This window comes from Tupaia chinensis, unplaced genomic scaffold, assembly GCF_000334495.1.
Source record: "Tupaia chinensis unplaced genomic scaffold, TupChi_1.0 Scaffold000709_1, whole genome shotgun sequence".
Classification (NCBI taxonomy): domain Eukaryota; kingdom Metazoa; phylum Chordata; class Mammalia; order Scandentia; family Tupaiidae; genus Tupaia; species Tupaia belangeri.
In genome coordinates, this window is record NW_006160232.1 from 901007 (window position 1) to 915749 (window position 14743).

Here is a 14743-nt window from a genome sequence, read left to right on the forward strand (position 1 = left end):
GGGACGGCGGGCTGGGGGGGCGCGCGCCCGGCCTCCGACACGGTGGCTGAGAGCGTCGGCCGCCCTGGAGGACCTCAGGGCTGCACCGGACCGGTGCATTCCCACCGATGGAAACGGCCTGGAAAATGGGAGCACCCAGGGCTCTTTAGAAAGTCTCACTGGAGACTAGATTTTTTTTTTAATTTTTTTCTTTTTAACTTGCTATAGAGCACGTGCGTGAGGGGGAGAGAGAAAGTGAGAAAGCAAAGCTACCGAGTCCGGGACTCGAACCTAAGTATGTGGGAGTCCAGCGCCGTAACCACCACGCCACCATGAGAGCAGATTCTTAAAGGGAAATTGTGTAGTTTACTTTTTAAGACTTTCTACAAGGCATGTGTGAGTATTGGAATGAGGCGCATCCCTCTCCCCTGCAAAATACTTTCTGTAACATAGAAAGGAGTCTGTGGGACGAGAAGAGAAATATTTACAGAATTGTGGAGAGAAAGGACCCTCCACTGGCTGCGAAGAGGAAGTTAGTGTTGGTGTCCTTGGGACTGATCTCTCACTTGGTGTATGCTGTCAAGTGAGATTGGGTTCTTTTTTATTTTAATTTTTAAAGTTCTGCCCCAGGGTGTGCATGTGCACTCACTAGAGGGAGAAAGCATGAGAAGCCCTCCCCCACTATATGAGGCCGACCCCACTGCAATCCCTCTGCCTCCTCCCCCCCCACCACCGCCGTTGGGATTTGGGGCACACACTCTGCCATGTGGGGGTCCAACTGCCTTCACCACCCACCAGCTGGCCCTGGATCCTTTTTAAATGAGCTCACTGTCTACACTCCAAATCTTCACATCTGTAATTATAATTCATGGATCCCCAGAAGAGGCCAGCAGATGACACTATCAAGCGCAAGTGCTGGTGTCAGTTTCAGTTTTCAAACCAGGACTGATTTGAAACCACGTCAGTCTGTGGTTGCAGAAGCCAGGCCTGTCTATGTGGTCCCAGAGTACACTTTGTAAAATCAGAGGAGCCAGACCTGGAGGGATATTTTATCTACTCCAACCTCCTTTTAGCAGATGGGAACATGGAGGTCCAAACCGGAATGGCCCAAGGCCTCAGTGACTTGGGAATAAAGCCAGAGACTAGAACCCAAATCTCAGTGCCAGCCCGGTGGTGGTCCGCCACGATCACAGTAACTATTTCAGAGTGATTGATAATTACGTCCTGTATACAGACATTCGATAGACTACAAAACTCAAGGTTTCCCTGACAATCATTGCACCAGCTCCTTCCTCAGCCCAGGAGTAAGAGACTAGATTAAATCACACACACAACTTTCCTTTAATTATCTAGTCTCGGGGCCAGCACTGTTGCTGGCCTTGAACTCTGGGCTTCAACCTCTGGGTAGTGGCTATTCCAACACTGCCTAGTTATATAAATACCATTGGATTTAATGACATGGATTGAGGGCCTATTGTTCATCCAACACACTTCTAGGATTTGAGGAAAACAGTGAACGAGATGAAAGCAACCCCCGCCTTCTAGGAGTCCATAATCGAATGGATGATTTGAATAATTACACTGATAGTAAAAAAGAAATGATAACTGCTGTACTGCAAGTAAAGCTTCAGTCGCTGCCGACCAGAGTTAGCAAATCTTTTCTTGATTCATGCCTTCCCAAGAGATCCAGAAAAATGTTCAAGAGACCCCCTCCCCGTCCTGATCCATGATGTGGGAGGCAGCCCAAGAAGGAAGGGGATGGCTGCAGAGGAATAGAGGGGTACTCAGACAGGCTATTAGGTGGCCAGGGTGTGGGGCCTTACAGAGGGGCTTTAGGAAGAGCATGGAGCAGCTGGTGAGCTGGGATGAGGATGCGGCACAGGAGAATGGAACAGAAGCAGTAGACAGAGTGCAGATAAAACATGAGTCCCAGAGGGCCCTCGCCAGCTGCATCCCAGGCAATCAGGAGCCCAGGATTAAAGACCCCACCCCTGCCGTGACATCACAGGGGAGTGGGGTGGAGACGAACAAAAAGGGGGTCCCCCGCCCTGGCCCTAGACTCTTGGCAGCCAGAGTGTCAGGAGCAGAGAGAGAGCCTGGGCACTATCTAGGGTTGCCTGGCTTAAAGGAACAGCCTTCCCGTTCCTCAAAACCCTCTAAGCCTCCCCCTCCAGACTGTAACCTCTGTCTCCCTGTCCTGAGGACTTCTTCTCCTGAGGCCACCATTGGGTCTCTTCTGGGGGGCCCCTGAGCACTCTCGCAGCATGAACTGCATATCCGACTTCTTCACCTACGAGACCACGAAGTCAGTGGTGGTGAAGAGCTGGACCATCGGGATCATCAACCGGGCAGTTCAGCTTCTGATCATCTCCTACTTTGTGGGGTGAGTCTTCAGCCCTTCAGGTCCTGGTGCCCTGTCCTTCCCCTACTCCCCTCACTGCTGGATTGTAATCCGGCTTCCTGAGCTGGTCCTCTCTTAGGGAAGACACCCTCTTTCTGGGGAGCCATGTCCTAAGGACTAGCCCCCACCCAGAACCTTGTCCTGTGTTGGGTTCTTGTTCCCAGTACATCCTCCAGAGTTGGAGAGCCATTTCCAGCCACTCGGAGGTGTGGGGTCCTCGCCCTGGCACTGCCCCCATCGGGAGAGGTTCTGGCTGACCCACTTCTACTCTCCATGGTCTCCCCATCCCCCAACCGGAGAACAGGCACAGCCTCCCCCACCTCTTCCTATTCTTCTCAGTCAACTCTTGGGGGCTATATAAAGATAAGGGGGGACAGGAAAGGGGTGATGGTGACAGTTGATCCTGTTGATAGCAGGTAGGGAGAAGGGCCCATGGGGAGGGCAGGGGAGCCCTGGATCGGTTTGAGAATGTGGAATTCCCTCCTGGCATGGGCGAGATGGGGAGAGGGCTTGGCAAGGGAGAAGCCCTGGCTCTTGGTGAGTAGGACCACGAGAGAAACGGCCCCTCAGGGTGAGGAGAAACACAGCCCAAGTAAACCCAAGGGCAGAGCTACTGAGGAGAGTCATTTTTCTAAACATAGTGTGAGAATCCAGACGTGCTCCCCTTTGTCTAAGAGGGTAAATTCCCGGTCTCTACCTGAATTCGTAACAGCCAGCCCATCCTGGGAGTTGCGTAAGAGCCGGTAAGGGCCAGTCCCTGGCTGCTGCTGGTGCCGGTCAGCATCCTCTTTCCTGTGCTCCCCTCCATGCCTTGGAAAATGAAGGAAATCAAAGACTTTCTGCTAACAGCCCAGTGAAAGGATGCCAAATCTATCAAGGTCAAGAAAAATAAAGATAATGGGAGGTCGGCAGTGACATGGTGGTTAAGGGCACTGGACTCCCACAGGGGCAACTGCAGTTCAAATCCTGGACCTGGTGGTTTGCCTTCTTACTCCCTCTCTACTTCGCTCTGTCCCTCTCTGGTCACATTAAAATAAAATAAATAAATAAAGTTAAAATTTAAAAAAAAATTTAAATAATAAGGAGAACGTGAAGTTTAAAGTTCGAGGCAGCAGATACCTTTACACTTTGGTCATCACAAAGAGAAGGCAGAGAAGCTGAAGCAGTCCCTGTCCCCAGGCTTGGTGGAGAAGGAGCTAAAATGAACCAGACACTGTTTGAACTACGTTAAACATTTTTTAAATTAAAAAAAAAAAAAGGAAGGGTCAAACACCACCTCTCGGCCCCAACGTCTAAGAGGCACACACGTGAAGGCCATGGGACAGTGGGGGCTGAATACAGGCTCTGTCCTGCATCCCGCACCCCGGAACATAGGCAGCATCCTCGCGCGTTTTCCTTCCTGGGATGCAGATCTCTGGCCTCATGGCCATGCCTTGAGACAATAGATCCCTGTGAGAGACAGCGAGCCGCTGACAGTCGTGACTTAGTCAAGCCAGTCAGAGGAGACATCTGTGTGCGTGTGAGTGGGCCTGCCTGCCTGAAAGGTTGGGGTAGTGTGTGAGAGTGTGTGTGGGAAGGCGGGTACATTTGGCTCGTGAAGTGACTTTCTGCCCTGCCAGTAGGCGTTGGCATACAGACGTTGTAACAAAGCTGTCCATCCCGGGCTCCTTGTCGGGGTGTTAGAGAAGGGATTCAGGCTTTGGGATAGGATTGAATAGCCTTGAAGTTCCCTCCCAGCATGGAGTTTTTGAGATAGGATGTTTGCAAATGTCCAGTGTCCACAACTCCAGAGCTCGGCTCAGACGTGGCCCTTACACGTTCCAGGATGATTTGTTTATTTCACACTTAGGTGTTGATTACTGCCAAGATGGTAGGTGGGACCAGGTGAGGGCAAAAGCTGGCTCAGCACATTCTCAGCCTGGCCTGGCTCCGTTGGCTCCAGACCTGAGACTGATGGAAGAAAGAGACAGCCGGCCTCTGGACCAGCCCCCTCAGCCCCCACTGCCCTGTCTCTCCTTCGTCATGATCAAAGTGGAACCTCCGATCCTCAGAGCTGGAGCCCAGCCTGCTGGAGCAAGCGTGAGAGGCTCTTTGGCGTCTCGAATCCAACGCAATCCATCTCCCGCCTGACAGCTCCCTGTGGAACAGCGCCTTCCACTTACATCGGCACGCTCTGCGGCCCAGCCCCCTGCCCAAGCCCGTCTCTCGTCTGCACATGAGCCCACTGCTGTGACTCTCATTTAGCAAAAATAGATGGTGCATCTGTGCGTGCCAGGCAGGTGCCCTGAGGAGAGAGCGGGGGGACGGGTGGCAGAGCAGGCAGCGTCCTCACCCTCAGGGGCTACAGGACAAGACAAGAGATGGACATGAACCCAACAGTCTCCACCAACGTCAGCTCTCACCTGGGGCTCAGAGTGCCCAGTGCTGGACAGCCCCTAGTAGGAAAGCATCTGGACTTGGCCCGGGAACCAAGGGAGGGTTTTCTGGAGGTGTGATACCCAAGCCGAGATCTGAAGGATGAGTCGGAACTAACCCAGGCGAGAGAAGGGAAGAGGAGGACGCGAGGTGGAGAAACTTGTCTCTATAAAGGGAAAGAAAAGACCCCAGCAAACGAGGAAGAAGGTTGTGGCTGGGGCTGAGGGAACGGAGGTGGGGTGGTGTAAGATGGACCAGTACAGAGACTAAGAGGCCAGATCAGCTTGCTTGCTTTTTTTTTTTTTTCAATAGGGCACGTACATACCAGGAAGACAGAGAGATAGAATGTGAGAAATCACCCCCCAGCGGGGATGGCCACGCCGCAATCCCTTCTCCTCCACTCTCCTCTGGGATCTTGGGCACGCACACGCACCTGGCGTGAGTTTAAGCTGCCAGTCCGGGACTCGAACCACAGTTGACTACATGGGAGACCAGCGACATAACCATTATGCCATCTGCTAGTCCCTCGTTTCTGTTTTTATCAGAGAGCAGTGAATGGGAAGCTACTGAAACTTTTTTTTAAAAGAGATTTTTGCTGTGGGATGCATGCCCTCGCTAGAGAGACAGAGAGATAGAAAGTGAGAAATCACACCCTAGAGGAATAACCACAGTCCCTTCCCTATTCTCCTCTCAGGATTTTGGGCACACACACACACACATGTGCCCAGCATGAGTTTTAAGATGCCGGGTTTGGGACTCGCACCTTGGTCGACTAGGAGTCTCATGGCATAACCGTTAATGCCCTCTGCTGGTCTCACTACAGAAACATTTTGTGTGTGTGTGTGTGTGTGTGTGTGTGTGTGTGTGTGTGTGTCAGAGAGAGAGAAAAAAAATGAGCTAGAGAGTCAGATAGGCAGACATGATGAAATCTGAACTGGGAAGATCAGCCTGGCTAACACGCCCCAGGTCGGAGGTCGCCTGGAGGTTGGAGGTGGAGGGAGTGGGCATGAACAGAGGAAAAGCTGTTAGGACTTGCTGCCACCCATGGAGAAGGATGGTGGTGGCCTTGATCAGTACCGTTTGAAAGGATTTTTTCTTTTTCCCCTTTTTAAAAAACATTTTTGTCTATAGGGTGTGTGCTCTCACCAGAGAGACATAGAAACAGTGAGAAAGCAAACGCAGGTGGGGTAACCAGGTCATAATCCCTTCTTCTCTATTCTCCTCTTGGGATTTTGGGCACACGTGCACATGTGCCTAGCGTATTTTTCAAGCCACCAGACCCAAGACTTGAACCGTGGAGTCAGTTATGTGGGTTCCAGCCTCCTTAACCTCTGTACCACCTGCTGGCCTGAAAGGATTTTTTTTTTTTTTTTTTGGGGGCGTTTTTCATTCACAACAAGGTTTTTCACTATAAGGTACATGTGCTCGCCAGAAGGACAGAGAGAGACAGAGAGACAGAAAGCGAGAAATCACCCCCCAGGGAGGATAGCCACACCACAGTCCCTTCTCCTCCATTCTCCTCTCAGGATCTTGGGCACGCACACACACGCACCTGGCGTGAGTTTAAGCCACTGGGTCCAGGACTCAAACCATGGTCAACTACATGGGAGTCCAACGACATAGCCATTATGCCATCTGCCGGTGCCCCTGAAAGGATTTTTAACCCGGTGGTGCTAATGGTTAATTAATACTTGGCCCCTGCCAGGTAGACAAGATGCACAGTCCTACCCAGACGGTGTGTAACAGGAGGCCACTGTTCCACTCAGCCTTGGTTTTCTTTACCCACCCAGGTGCACGGAGAGGCCAGGATTCACCTGCTGTTCTCACGTCTTTTCTGGGCCTGGGTAGTAATCCCCAGGCCCCTCTATGGGGTGGAACTTCCTAAGAACCAGTTTTTTTCCTAGATCCTGTGAGCATCCGAGGAGAAAGTAGATGGAAATCCCTGGGGCCTGAGTCCCCAGAAGTGCTGGCCAGTGCTTGGTAGAAGGTTGATTTCTGAAACCTTCCGGAGACAGGGAGGGAGTTTCCCAGCCCTCTGATGCTGCATTTCTTGGAAGGACCGGTGGCGTTTCCCGGTGTCTCCAACTTAGTCACAGCCCTACTGTCCATACCCCGTGTCCCCCTCACACAAGGCGCGATGCACAGCTGCTCCCTCTGGTTAATGGTATTTAGCCTCATTCCAAATCGTGTGCAGACGTTCAATACCTACAGCAGTAAAAAGGGAGGAGCTAGCTCTGGTTTAAAGAGGAGGGTCTGAGGGCCAGCAGGTGGTTAAAGTGCTAGACTCCCATAGGGGCAACCGCAGTTCAAGTCCTGGATCTGGCAGCTTGAAACTCATGCCTGGTGCATGTGCATACGTGCCCAAAATCATGAGAGAAGCATGGAGGAGGAGGGGTATGGCATGGCCATCCCCCTGACCGGGGGAGGTGACTTCTCGCTTTCTGTCTCTCCAGCACGAGCGCACACCCTATAGCAAAAACCTCTCTAAATACATACAAGTAAATAAAGAGAGGGGCCTGGAATTCTGCCCTGCCCCGTCCTTGCTGCCCCAGGCAGAACCCCGAGGCACCTTGTCAGCACACTAGGACAGACGTGGGGGGAACACCTCCCTGCAGGTCCTGGGAGAGGAGGGACTGGTCTTCCTGCTCATCCTCTCACCTCACTGCAGCCCAGGGTCGCACATGGAGCACTAGACAGCAGCCGGGCTCTGACCCCGACTGGAAGTGGGACCTGGGGTGGGTCACTTCACATCTCTAACTCTCAGTCCCGGTATCTGGAAAATGGGTTTAGAAATACGCCCTTCCAGGGAGTTACAGAAGGGGAGCATATGTCAAGTGAGATGGTGACTCAACAATAGCTGGGGACTATTATTATTTCATGGACTCCCCTAGCACCTCCTCCCTCCTTCTGCCCAGCTCACACCTTCCCGAGAGACCCCTCTGCTCCAGCACGCACCATACACACTCCTCACACCCACTCCCTGGCCTCCTCCCTGACTCCCTGGAGGTGGAGGCAGGGTGCTGGAGGGTGCTGGGATGCTGCTCTGGCCTTCTTCCTGCACATCCCACCTGCCAAGGAGCCGCCACCCGCCTTCCGCTCTATAAATAATAAACCAGGAATGCGATAAAAAAAAAAAAGTCAGTCGGAGCAGCAGAGTAAATGCCAAGAATCGAAGGCTTGGTCCTGCCCTATCTCAGCCCTGGCCTCTAGGGACAGACTCAGCCCCTCTGTTCTGGAAACGAAGCATCCCTTTATTTGAGCCGCTCTAATGACATCTTCGGGTGCCTCCCCCCCTCCACCTCTGGGGGCCACTGAAATCCTGCCGCTTGTTACTTAACTCAGAGAGACAAATCTAATGTGGACTTTCCTCCCTGAGGGGCCTCAGAAGGAGCCTTGAAGGAGGAGGCAGAGGAAAGAGATTGGCTACAGTTCTGCTGAGTGTTGGGCCCCCTCCTGCAGAGACTTTGCTAAGCTAGCAGATGCTCTCTGTGGTGATGCAGCTGGGGCTCAGCTCGGGACCCTTCGGCCTGGCCCTGAGCAGGGACAAAGCTGGAGACCTTATGTTGAGGTGCCCCTGAATGGTGTGGAGCAGACTGCCTGGTCTGGAACCCACTAACCTGCTGTGTGGCCTTAAGTGAGTTAGCATACTCCTCTGCCTCAGGTTCCTTGCGTGTGACATGAAGGTAATAATGAAGCTATCCCATGGGTAAGAACTCATCATGGGCCAGCCCACGTCCGGATGGTTATGGCGCCGGTTCCACATGGCCCACTGCAGGGCCCCAGGCTCAGACCCTGTGTCTGAGGAACATGCTGAGTGTGTGTACGGGCATACCCAAAATCCGGATGAGAGGGAGAGTTGGAAGAGAGGGGATGGCAGCATGACCGTTCCCTTTAGTGGGTCCTTTATCATTTTCTCCCCCTCTTGTCATCTTCTGGTAAATTTTAAAAATAATAATTCATCGAAGGATCCAGCACAGCGTGCTGTGTTGGTTATGTGATACTAATATTCCAAACCCTGCTTCTCATCTGCGAATGTTCCTGGACTTTAAGGTCAGGGGTGGGGCCTCAGGAAACCATTGCATTAGATCAGTCCTGACAAACGTATCCACTCTGTGCTGGGCACCGTGAGGGGCGAGAGCGTGTTTGGACTGGCCGACACCAGTGAGTGCGCAGCAGCGGCAAGGCCGTCTTAGCCGGGAGCAGGCAGCCTGGACGGACTGAGACCTCCCTCTCTTCACTCTGGAGGGTCCCAGGCCAGGAGCTGATAAAACTCATGGGGATAGTTCACCATTTTTTGACTCAGGGAGACCCCTTTTTCTTCTGCTAAGACTTGACATGGCAGCTGAAATTCTTCTGTGAGACACACTTCCTGGTGAGAGCTTAATAAAGCCGCTCCTGGGACCAGCAGTTACCATAATGGCTATGTCGCTGGACTTCCACGTAGCCGACCGCAGTTTGTGTCCTGGACCCGATGGCTTAAACTCACGCCGGGCGCGCGTGCATGCATGCCCAAGATCCCGAGAGGAGAATGGAGGAGAAGGGATTGCGGCGTGGCCATCCCCCCTGGGGGGTGATTTCACGCTTTCTGTCTCTCTGTCTCTCTCTGTCTATCTGGTGCGAGCATGCACCCTATAGCAAAAAAAAAAAACCTCTCCAAAAAAAAAAAAAAAAAAAAGCCGCTCCTCTCCGAGAAAAGGAAAGTGCTAAGGACAGAAAGCACACAGTGGCAGGGACTTCCACAGAGGTGTGGGGTGTCTGCAAACGCTCATACCATAACGGTGTGTCTGTAGATGATGGCCTGCTGTCGAGAAGAGATGAGAAAAGGGGTGACAGGTTTGAGCCATGTCAGTGGCTCCGCCCTTTCTCTCCCACTCAAGAGAGCATTCAGAATTCCAGGGAGTGAGACTCCGGAAAACTGAAAAGTATGTGAGCGGATGGATATGCTACTTAGCTTGATAAGATCGTTCTGTGTTGTATACAAGGAGATGTCAAAAATGTTGGTGGAAAAATAGAATTAAAACACGATTTTATTGGGGTACGAAAAAAATCGAAATCCATGCAGAGTTTTTTTCATAATATGCATCTTCCCTGAACTTTTGGAAGACCCTTCCCCCCATACATACAATTACTACTTGTCATTAAAAGTCAAAAGTTAGGGCCAGCAGTAGCATGATAGTGAAGGAGCTGGACCTTCTAACACGGCTGACGCTGCGGACGGAGTTCCAGACCTGGGGGCCTGAAAACACCAGGCAGATGCCCAAAATCCAGAGAGGAGAATGGAAGAGAAGGGATTGTGGTGTGCCCATGCCCCCATGAAGAGGTGATGTCTCACTTTCCCTCGCTCTCTGTCTCTGTCTCTCTCTAGCAAGCTCGTACACCCTGTGGCACACACAAAAAAAAAATATTATTTTTTTTGAGAGGCTTTTGCTATAGGGTGCATGCGCTTGCCAGAAAGACAGAGAGAGATAGAGAGACAGAAAGTGAGAAATCACCCCCCAGGGGAGATGGCCATGCCTCAATCCTTTTTCTCATTAATTCTCCTCTCGGGATCTTGGGCACGCACACACACACACCCAGCGTGAGTTTAAGCCACGGGTCCGGGACTCAAACTGCGGTCGACTACATGGGAGTCCAGCGACATAGCCATTACGGTAACTGCTGGTCTCGTGGCAAAAATATTTTTAAATAAATAATTTTTAAAAAGAATTATTTATTTACTTATTTTGTTCCATTTATTATTATTCTTCTTTTTAATTTGACCAGAGAGCGAGAGGGAAAGTGAAAAAACAAGCCGCCAGGTCTGGGCCTTGAACCGCAGTCGAACATGTGGCAATCCGGCGGCTCTATCCACCATACCATCTGCCAGCCCGAATAAATAAAATTTAATTACTCAAAAGGAATTAGAGTGGGGAAACCTCATTATGGAGATGCCCCTGAACTCACTGAAAACTGAACAAGGAGCCACTTGCAAGACCAGCCGGCGTGTGCAGCAGCCATGGCTGTGGCGCTCAGCTACCTGTGACGGTGACCACTCCCACACTGCTCCCTACCCCGGCATGTCCCAGACACGGCTCTCCTTGGCATCTTCCAACAACGAGGACTCCTCGAGGTCACCCCATCCAGCCTCTACCTGAGGTGTGGCATCTCAACACCTGCCAGGATGCCTGATGCATGGGAGCCTCAACCTCTCCTGGGCCTTCCCAGACACAAGGCACATGCCGCCCCGGAGGGCAGCCTCTGGTGGCCAAAAGCTCCTGGGTTTGAAGTCCTGGCTCCCTGCAAACTCCCCAGGTCAGCCCAGCCCAGCCTCTGCAGGTTACTGGCCCGGACTCTAACAGCCCAGCCCTCCCACCCGAAGTGGGTTTCCAACATCGTAGCGCCTTGAGTAGATGCAGAAAATGACCTGGATCTAAAACGTCCACAAGCATGTGCCCTGAGTCCATGATGGCACCGGTAGGTCTCCCAAACTAGCTCTCGTGGTCACGAGGTCGGGAGACAGTGTTAACGACGTAATGGACGTGCCCATACATGGTCTGTCTCTCTGGCAGTGGGGGAGCCCAGGTGCAAGAAGGTCCTCAGCACTTATTAAACTTACTTTCTCATCCATAGAATGGAGACAGAGACAGCGTCCACTTCCCAGTACGCCCTTACACACAAACACCCCGTATCCCAGGCTGGAGGGGTAGCAGTAAGTGGCTTGAGCCTTGAGGGCTACAATGAGTGATTTGGGGTGGAAAGGCAGGCATCTCACAGACATGGAGAGGAAGCCGTTGCTAGCACGCGTCCGCAGGCACTTCTTGCTGCTGGGGAAGGCGGGAGAGGCTGGGGAGTCAGGCGAGAATGGAGAAATTCTCAGCCTCAGCCACGTGGTCCCGTAATACCTTAGAGCTGTAGGGAGAAGCCAGTACAGGTAAATGACCACTGGGTGGCAGCACAAGCCAAGGAATGAGCCGAGAGGCTTCTCCTCTCCCTCCCCCGGTTCCGGTTCCGTTTACCTGTCAGGTAAAGGCTCAGTCACTCCCTCTCTCTCCTGTCTTCCGCCCACACGTGGACAGATGGGGACTCTGCAAGTGCCCAGCTCCCTTTGTTAATTCATTTAATGAACCTCTACTGCGCGTTGGGCGCTTGGGCTACAGCTCTGAGCAAAGCCGAGGGTGCAGAGAGGCAGAGCTTGGAAGGAATCCTCTGCCCCCCTGGCTCCCCAGATGCCTGCTAGCAATGAATTTAAGCCACGGTTCTCAGCTGGGCAATCTGGCCCCCGAGGAGTTGAGAAAAAGTCGGTGGTGTGGGGTGTAAACCATCTCGCTGTTCATGCATACAGCTAGAATGTTTTGATTTTTTTTTTTTTGAGAGGTTTTTGCTATAGGGCGCATGCGCTTGCCAGACAGAGAGAGAGAGAGAGCGAGAGAGAGACATAGAGACAGAAAGCGAGAAATCACCCCCCAGGGAGGATGGTCACGCCACAATCCCTTCTCCATTCTCCTCTTGGGATCTTGTGCACACACCCACACGTGCCCGGCGTTAGTTTAAGCCATCGGGTCCGGGCCGCGATCGACTACGTGGGAGTCCAGCGACATAGCCATTATGCTAACTGCTGGTTCCCCATACAGCTCGAATATGCACACAGTCTATGAGCAGTTATCTGCCGTCTTAGGGTTTAATGGGAAGGAAAACGATAGGTGGGGTGGGGGGTGTATAAAGGGCTCCTGGGAGTGGCGGTAGCGGGTAAAGGTGGAGAAACAATACTCTGAGCCACCCAAGGGTGCCCTCTAGGGTCTGCCCGCCTGGCACCCTGTGATGGCGTCCTGAGCGCTGCAGGAAGGGGGCCTCCCCCAGCTCTGCCTGCAGGGCCCACAGGCTCTCCTCTTCCCTCCCTGCTCTGCTCAGCTGGGTCTTTCTGCACGAGAAGGCCTACCAGGTGCGGGACACGGCCATTGAGTCCTCCGTGGTCACCAAGGTGAAAGGCTTCGGACGCTATGCCAACAGAGTCATGGACGTGTCTGATTACGTGACCCCATACCAGGTAAGGGTCACCACCAGAGACCACACAGACACTGAGCAGGGGGATCGGGGCAGGCCAAGGAGAGAGCAAGTGGGATTTGCAAGCCAGAATATGGGCTATCAGTGACCCCAAGACCCTCTCTCCAACAGTAGGGACGTGAGGGGAGCTTGGGCCTACCCCCCCCCTCCCCGAGTACAAGACCAGGCGTCAGGAAGGCTGGGCTCCTTTCCAAGCTCTGTCCTGAGATGCGCTGCATCAAGTAACACAAGGGGCCATGAGGGTGGCTGGAAAGAGCTTTTGGTAGCCTTCAGCCTTGGCGGAATCCCCTAACCCAGCCTCGGTTTCCTGCCCTTAGAGGGGGGTGATGGCAGTTCCTGCCTGGCAGATGGGAACTGTTGCATTTTTTCTCCCCCCTCTCCTTCTCCCCAGGGCACCTCTGTCTTTGTCATCATCACCAAGATGATTGTCACTGAAAACCAGATGCAAGGATTCTGCCCAGAGGTGAGGCAGGCTGGGCAAGGTCAAGGAAGAAAATGGGGGTGGGCAGGGAGATGCATGGGTGTCAGCAGAGGCCCGAAGTCCAGCTTTGGAGCTGTGACCCAGGGCCTCCCCCCTCTCCTTCTCCCCAGGGCACCTCTGTCTTTGTCATCATCACCAAGATGATTGTCACTGAAAACCAGATGCAAGGATTCTGCCCAGAGGTGAGGCAGGCTGGGCAAGGTCAAGGAAGAAAATGGGGGTGGGCAGGGAGATGCATGGGTGTCAGCAGAGGCCCGAAGTCCAGCTTTGGAGCTGTGACCCAGGGCCTCCACCCTCAGAGGCCGCGGCTGCGGGAGGTGGTGGGAGAGGAGGGCTCACCACGGGCCAGTGCAGGGTCCTCCACCCACCTGTGGATCTGTCATCCACAGAACGAGGAGAAGTACCGCTGTACGTCAGACAGCCAGTGCGGGCCCGAGCGCTTCCCGGGTGGGGGTGAGTGCAGCCCCTGCCTTAGCCCTCACCACCCACCGCGTTGGCAGAACCGTGAAGGGCAGTAGAGCCGGAGAGGGAGGGAGAATCAGTGAGTCCATGCAGTTCCGCTGGCATTTATAGGTGCTCAGTGGGCGCCAGACCCAGCAGGCCACAGAGGTGGCCCAGCCCCAGCCTCCAGAGTTCCCAGTCCAGGGAGAGTGGGTGACAGACAGGGTGCTGTGAAGTAGCAAACGCCATCACAGGCATACAAAAGACTGTGGGAGCCCCGGAAAGAGAGGGGTTGGTTCTAGGTGGGTGGCACCAAAAGGCTTCCTTGATGTGGTGACATTTCGGATGGGCCTTGAAGATGAGTAGGATTTGGCAAGGCAGAGGCAGCTTCAGAAAGGGCATTCCAGGCAGAGGAGCATCTGCAGCGCAGGCTTGGAGGCAGGATGGAAGAGCCAGAAGGAGGGGTCCTGGGGTGGCTTGGCTTAGAACTTAGAAAGAAGGGCTGTCACTCCCTTTGGCTCAGCCTGGGGCTTGGGAGGAAAGGAGGGAGAGAGCCCCACGGGGAATGCGGCTCCCCTCACCCTGCCCATCCTTTCCTTCCACCTGCTGGGGTGTGTGGGGGAAGGAGGAGGTCCCTGATGCGTGTGGGGAGGGAGAAGGGAGTGGCAAAGGGCAGGCGGACCCCCAGAAGTTGTGTTTTCCCCTCACAGGGATCCTCACTGGCCGCTGCGTGAACTACAGCTCGGTGCTCCGGACCTGTGAGATCCAGGGCTGGTGCCCCACTGAGGTGGACACTGTGGAAATGTAAGAGCTGCGACAGACGGAGGAGAGAGGACCCGCCCAGCTCCCCTTGGCCGGTGTGGTGTGGGGAGCTGTGCGTCTCAGAGAGACTGAGCGGGTGGAGGGTCTTGGGTCCCCCCAGCAGTGGCTCACTCCAGGGTGGGGAACGTAACCTCAGGAGGTCATCTTCCCCCGCCCATCCCACT

At 53.6% G+C, this 14743-nt stretch overlaps 1 protein-coding gene across 1 annotated transcript in view; it reads left to right on the forward strand.

Moving 5' to 3' along the window:
• Window positions 1-2055: 2055 nt before the first annotated feature.
• Window positions 2056-14743, forward strand: part of P2RX3 (purinergic receptor P2X 3) — a 36303-nt gene continuing 23615 nt past the window's right edge. Inside the window, exons 1-5 of the mRNA XM_006160805.1 lie at window positions 2056-2362; window positions 12683-12818; window positions 13227-13298; window positions 13706-13769; window positions 14468-14561. Coding sequence (XP_006160867.1) covers window positions 2244-2362; window positions 12683-12818; window positions 13227-13298; window positions 13706-13769; window positions 14468-14561 — 485 coding nt within the window. The 5' untranslated portion in view covers window positions 2056-2243. The remainder of the gene's footprint in view (window positions 2363-12682; window positions 12819-13226; window positions 13299-13705; window positions 13770-14467; window positions 14562-14743) is intronic.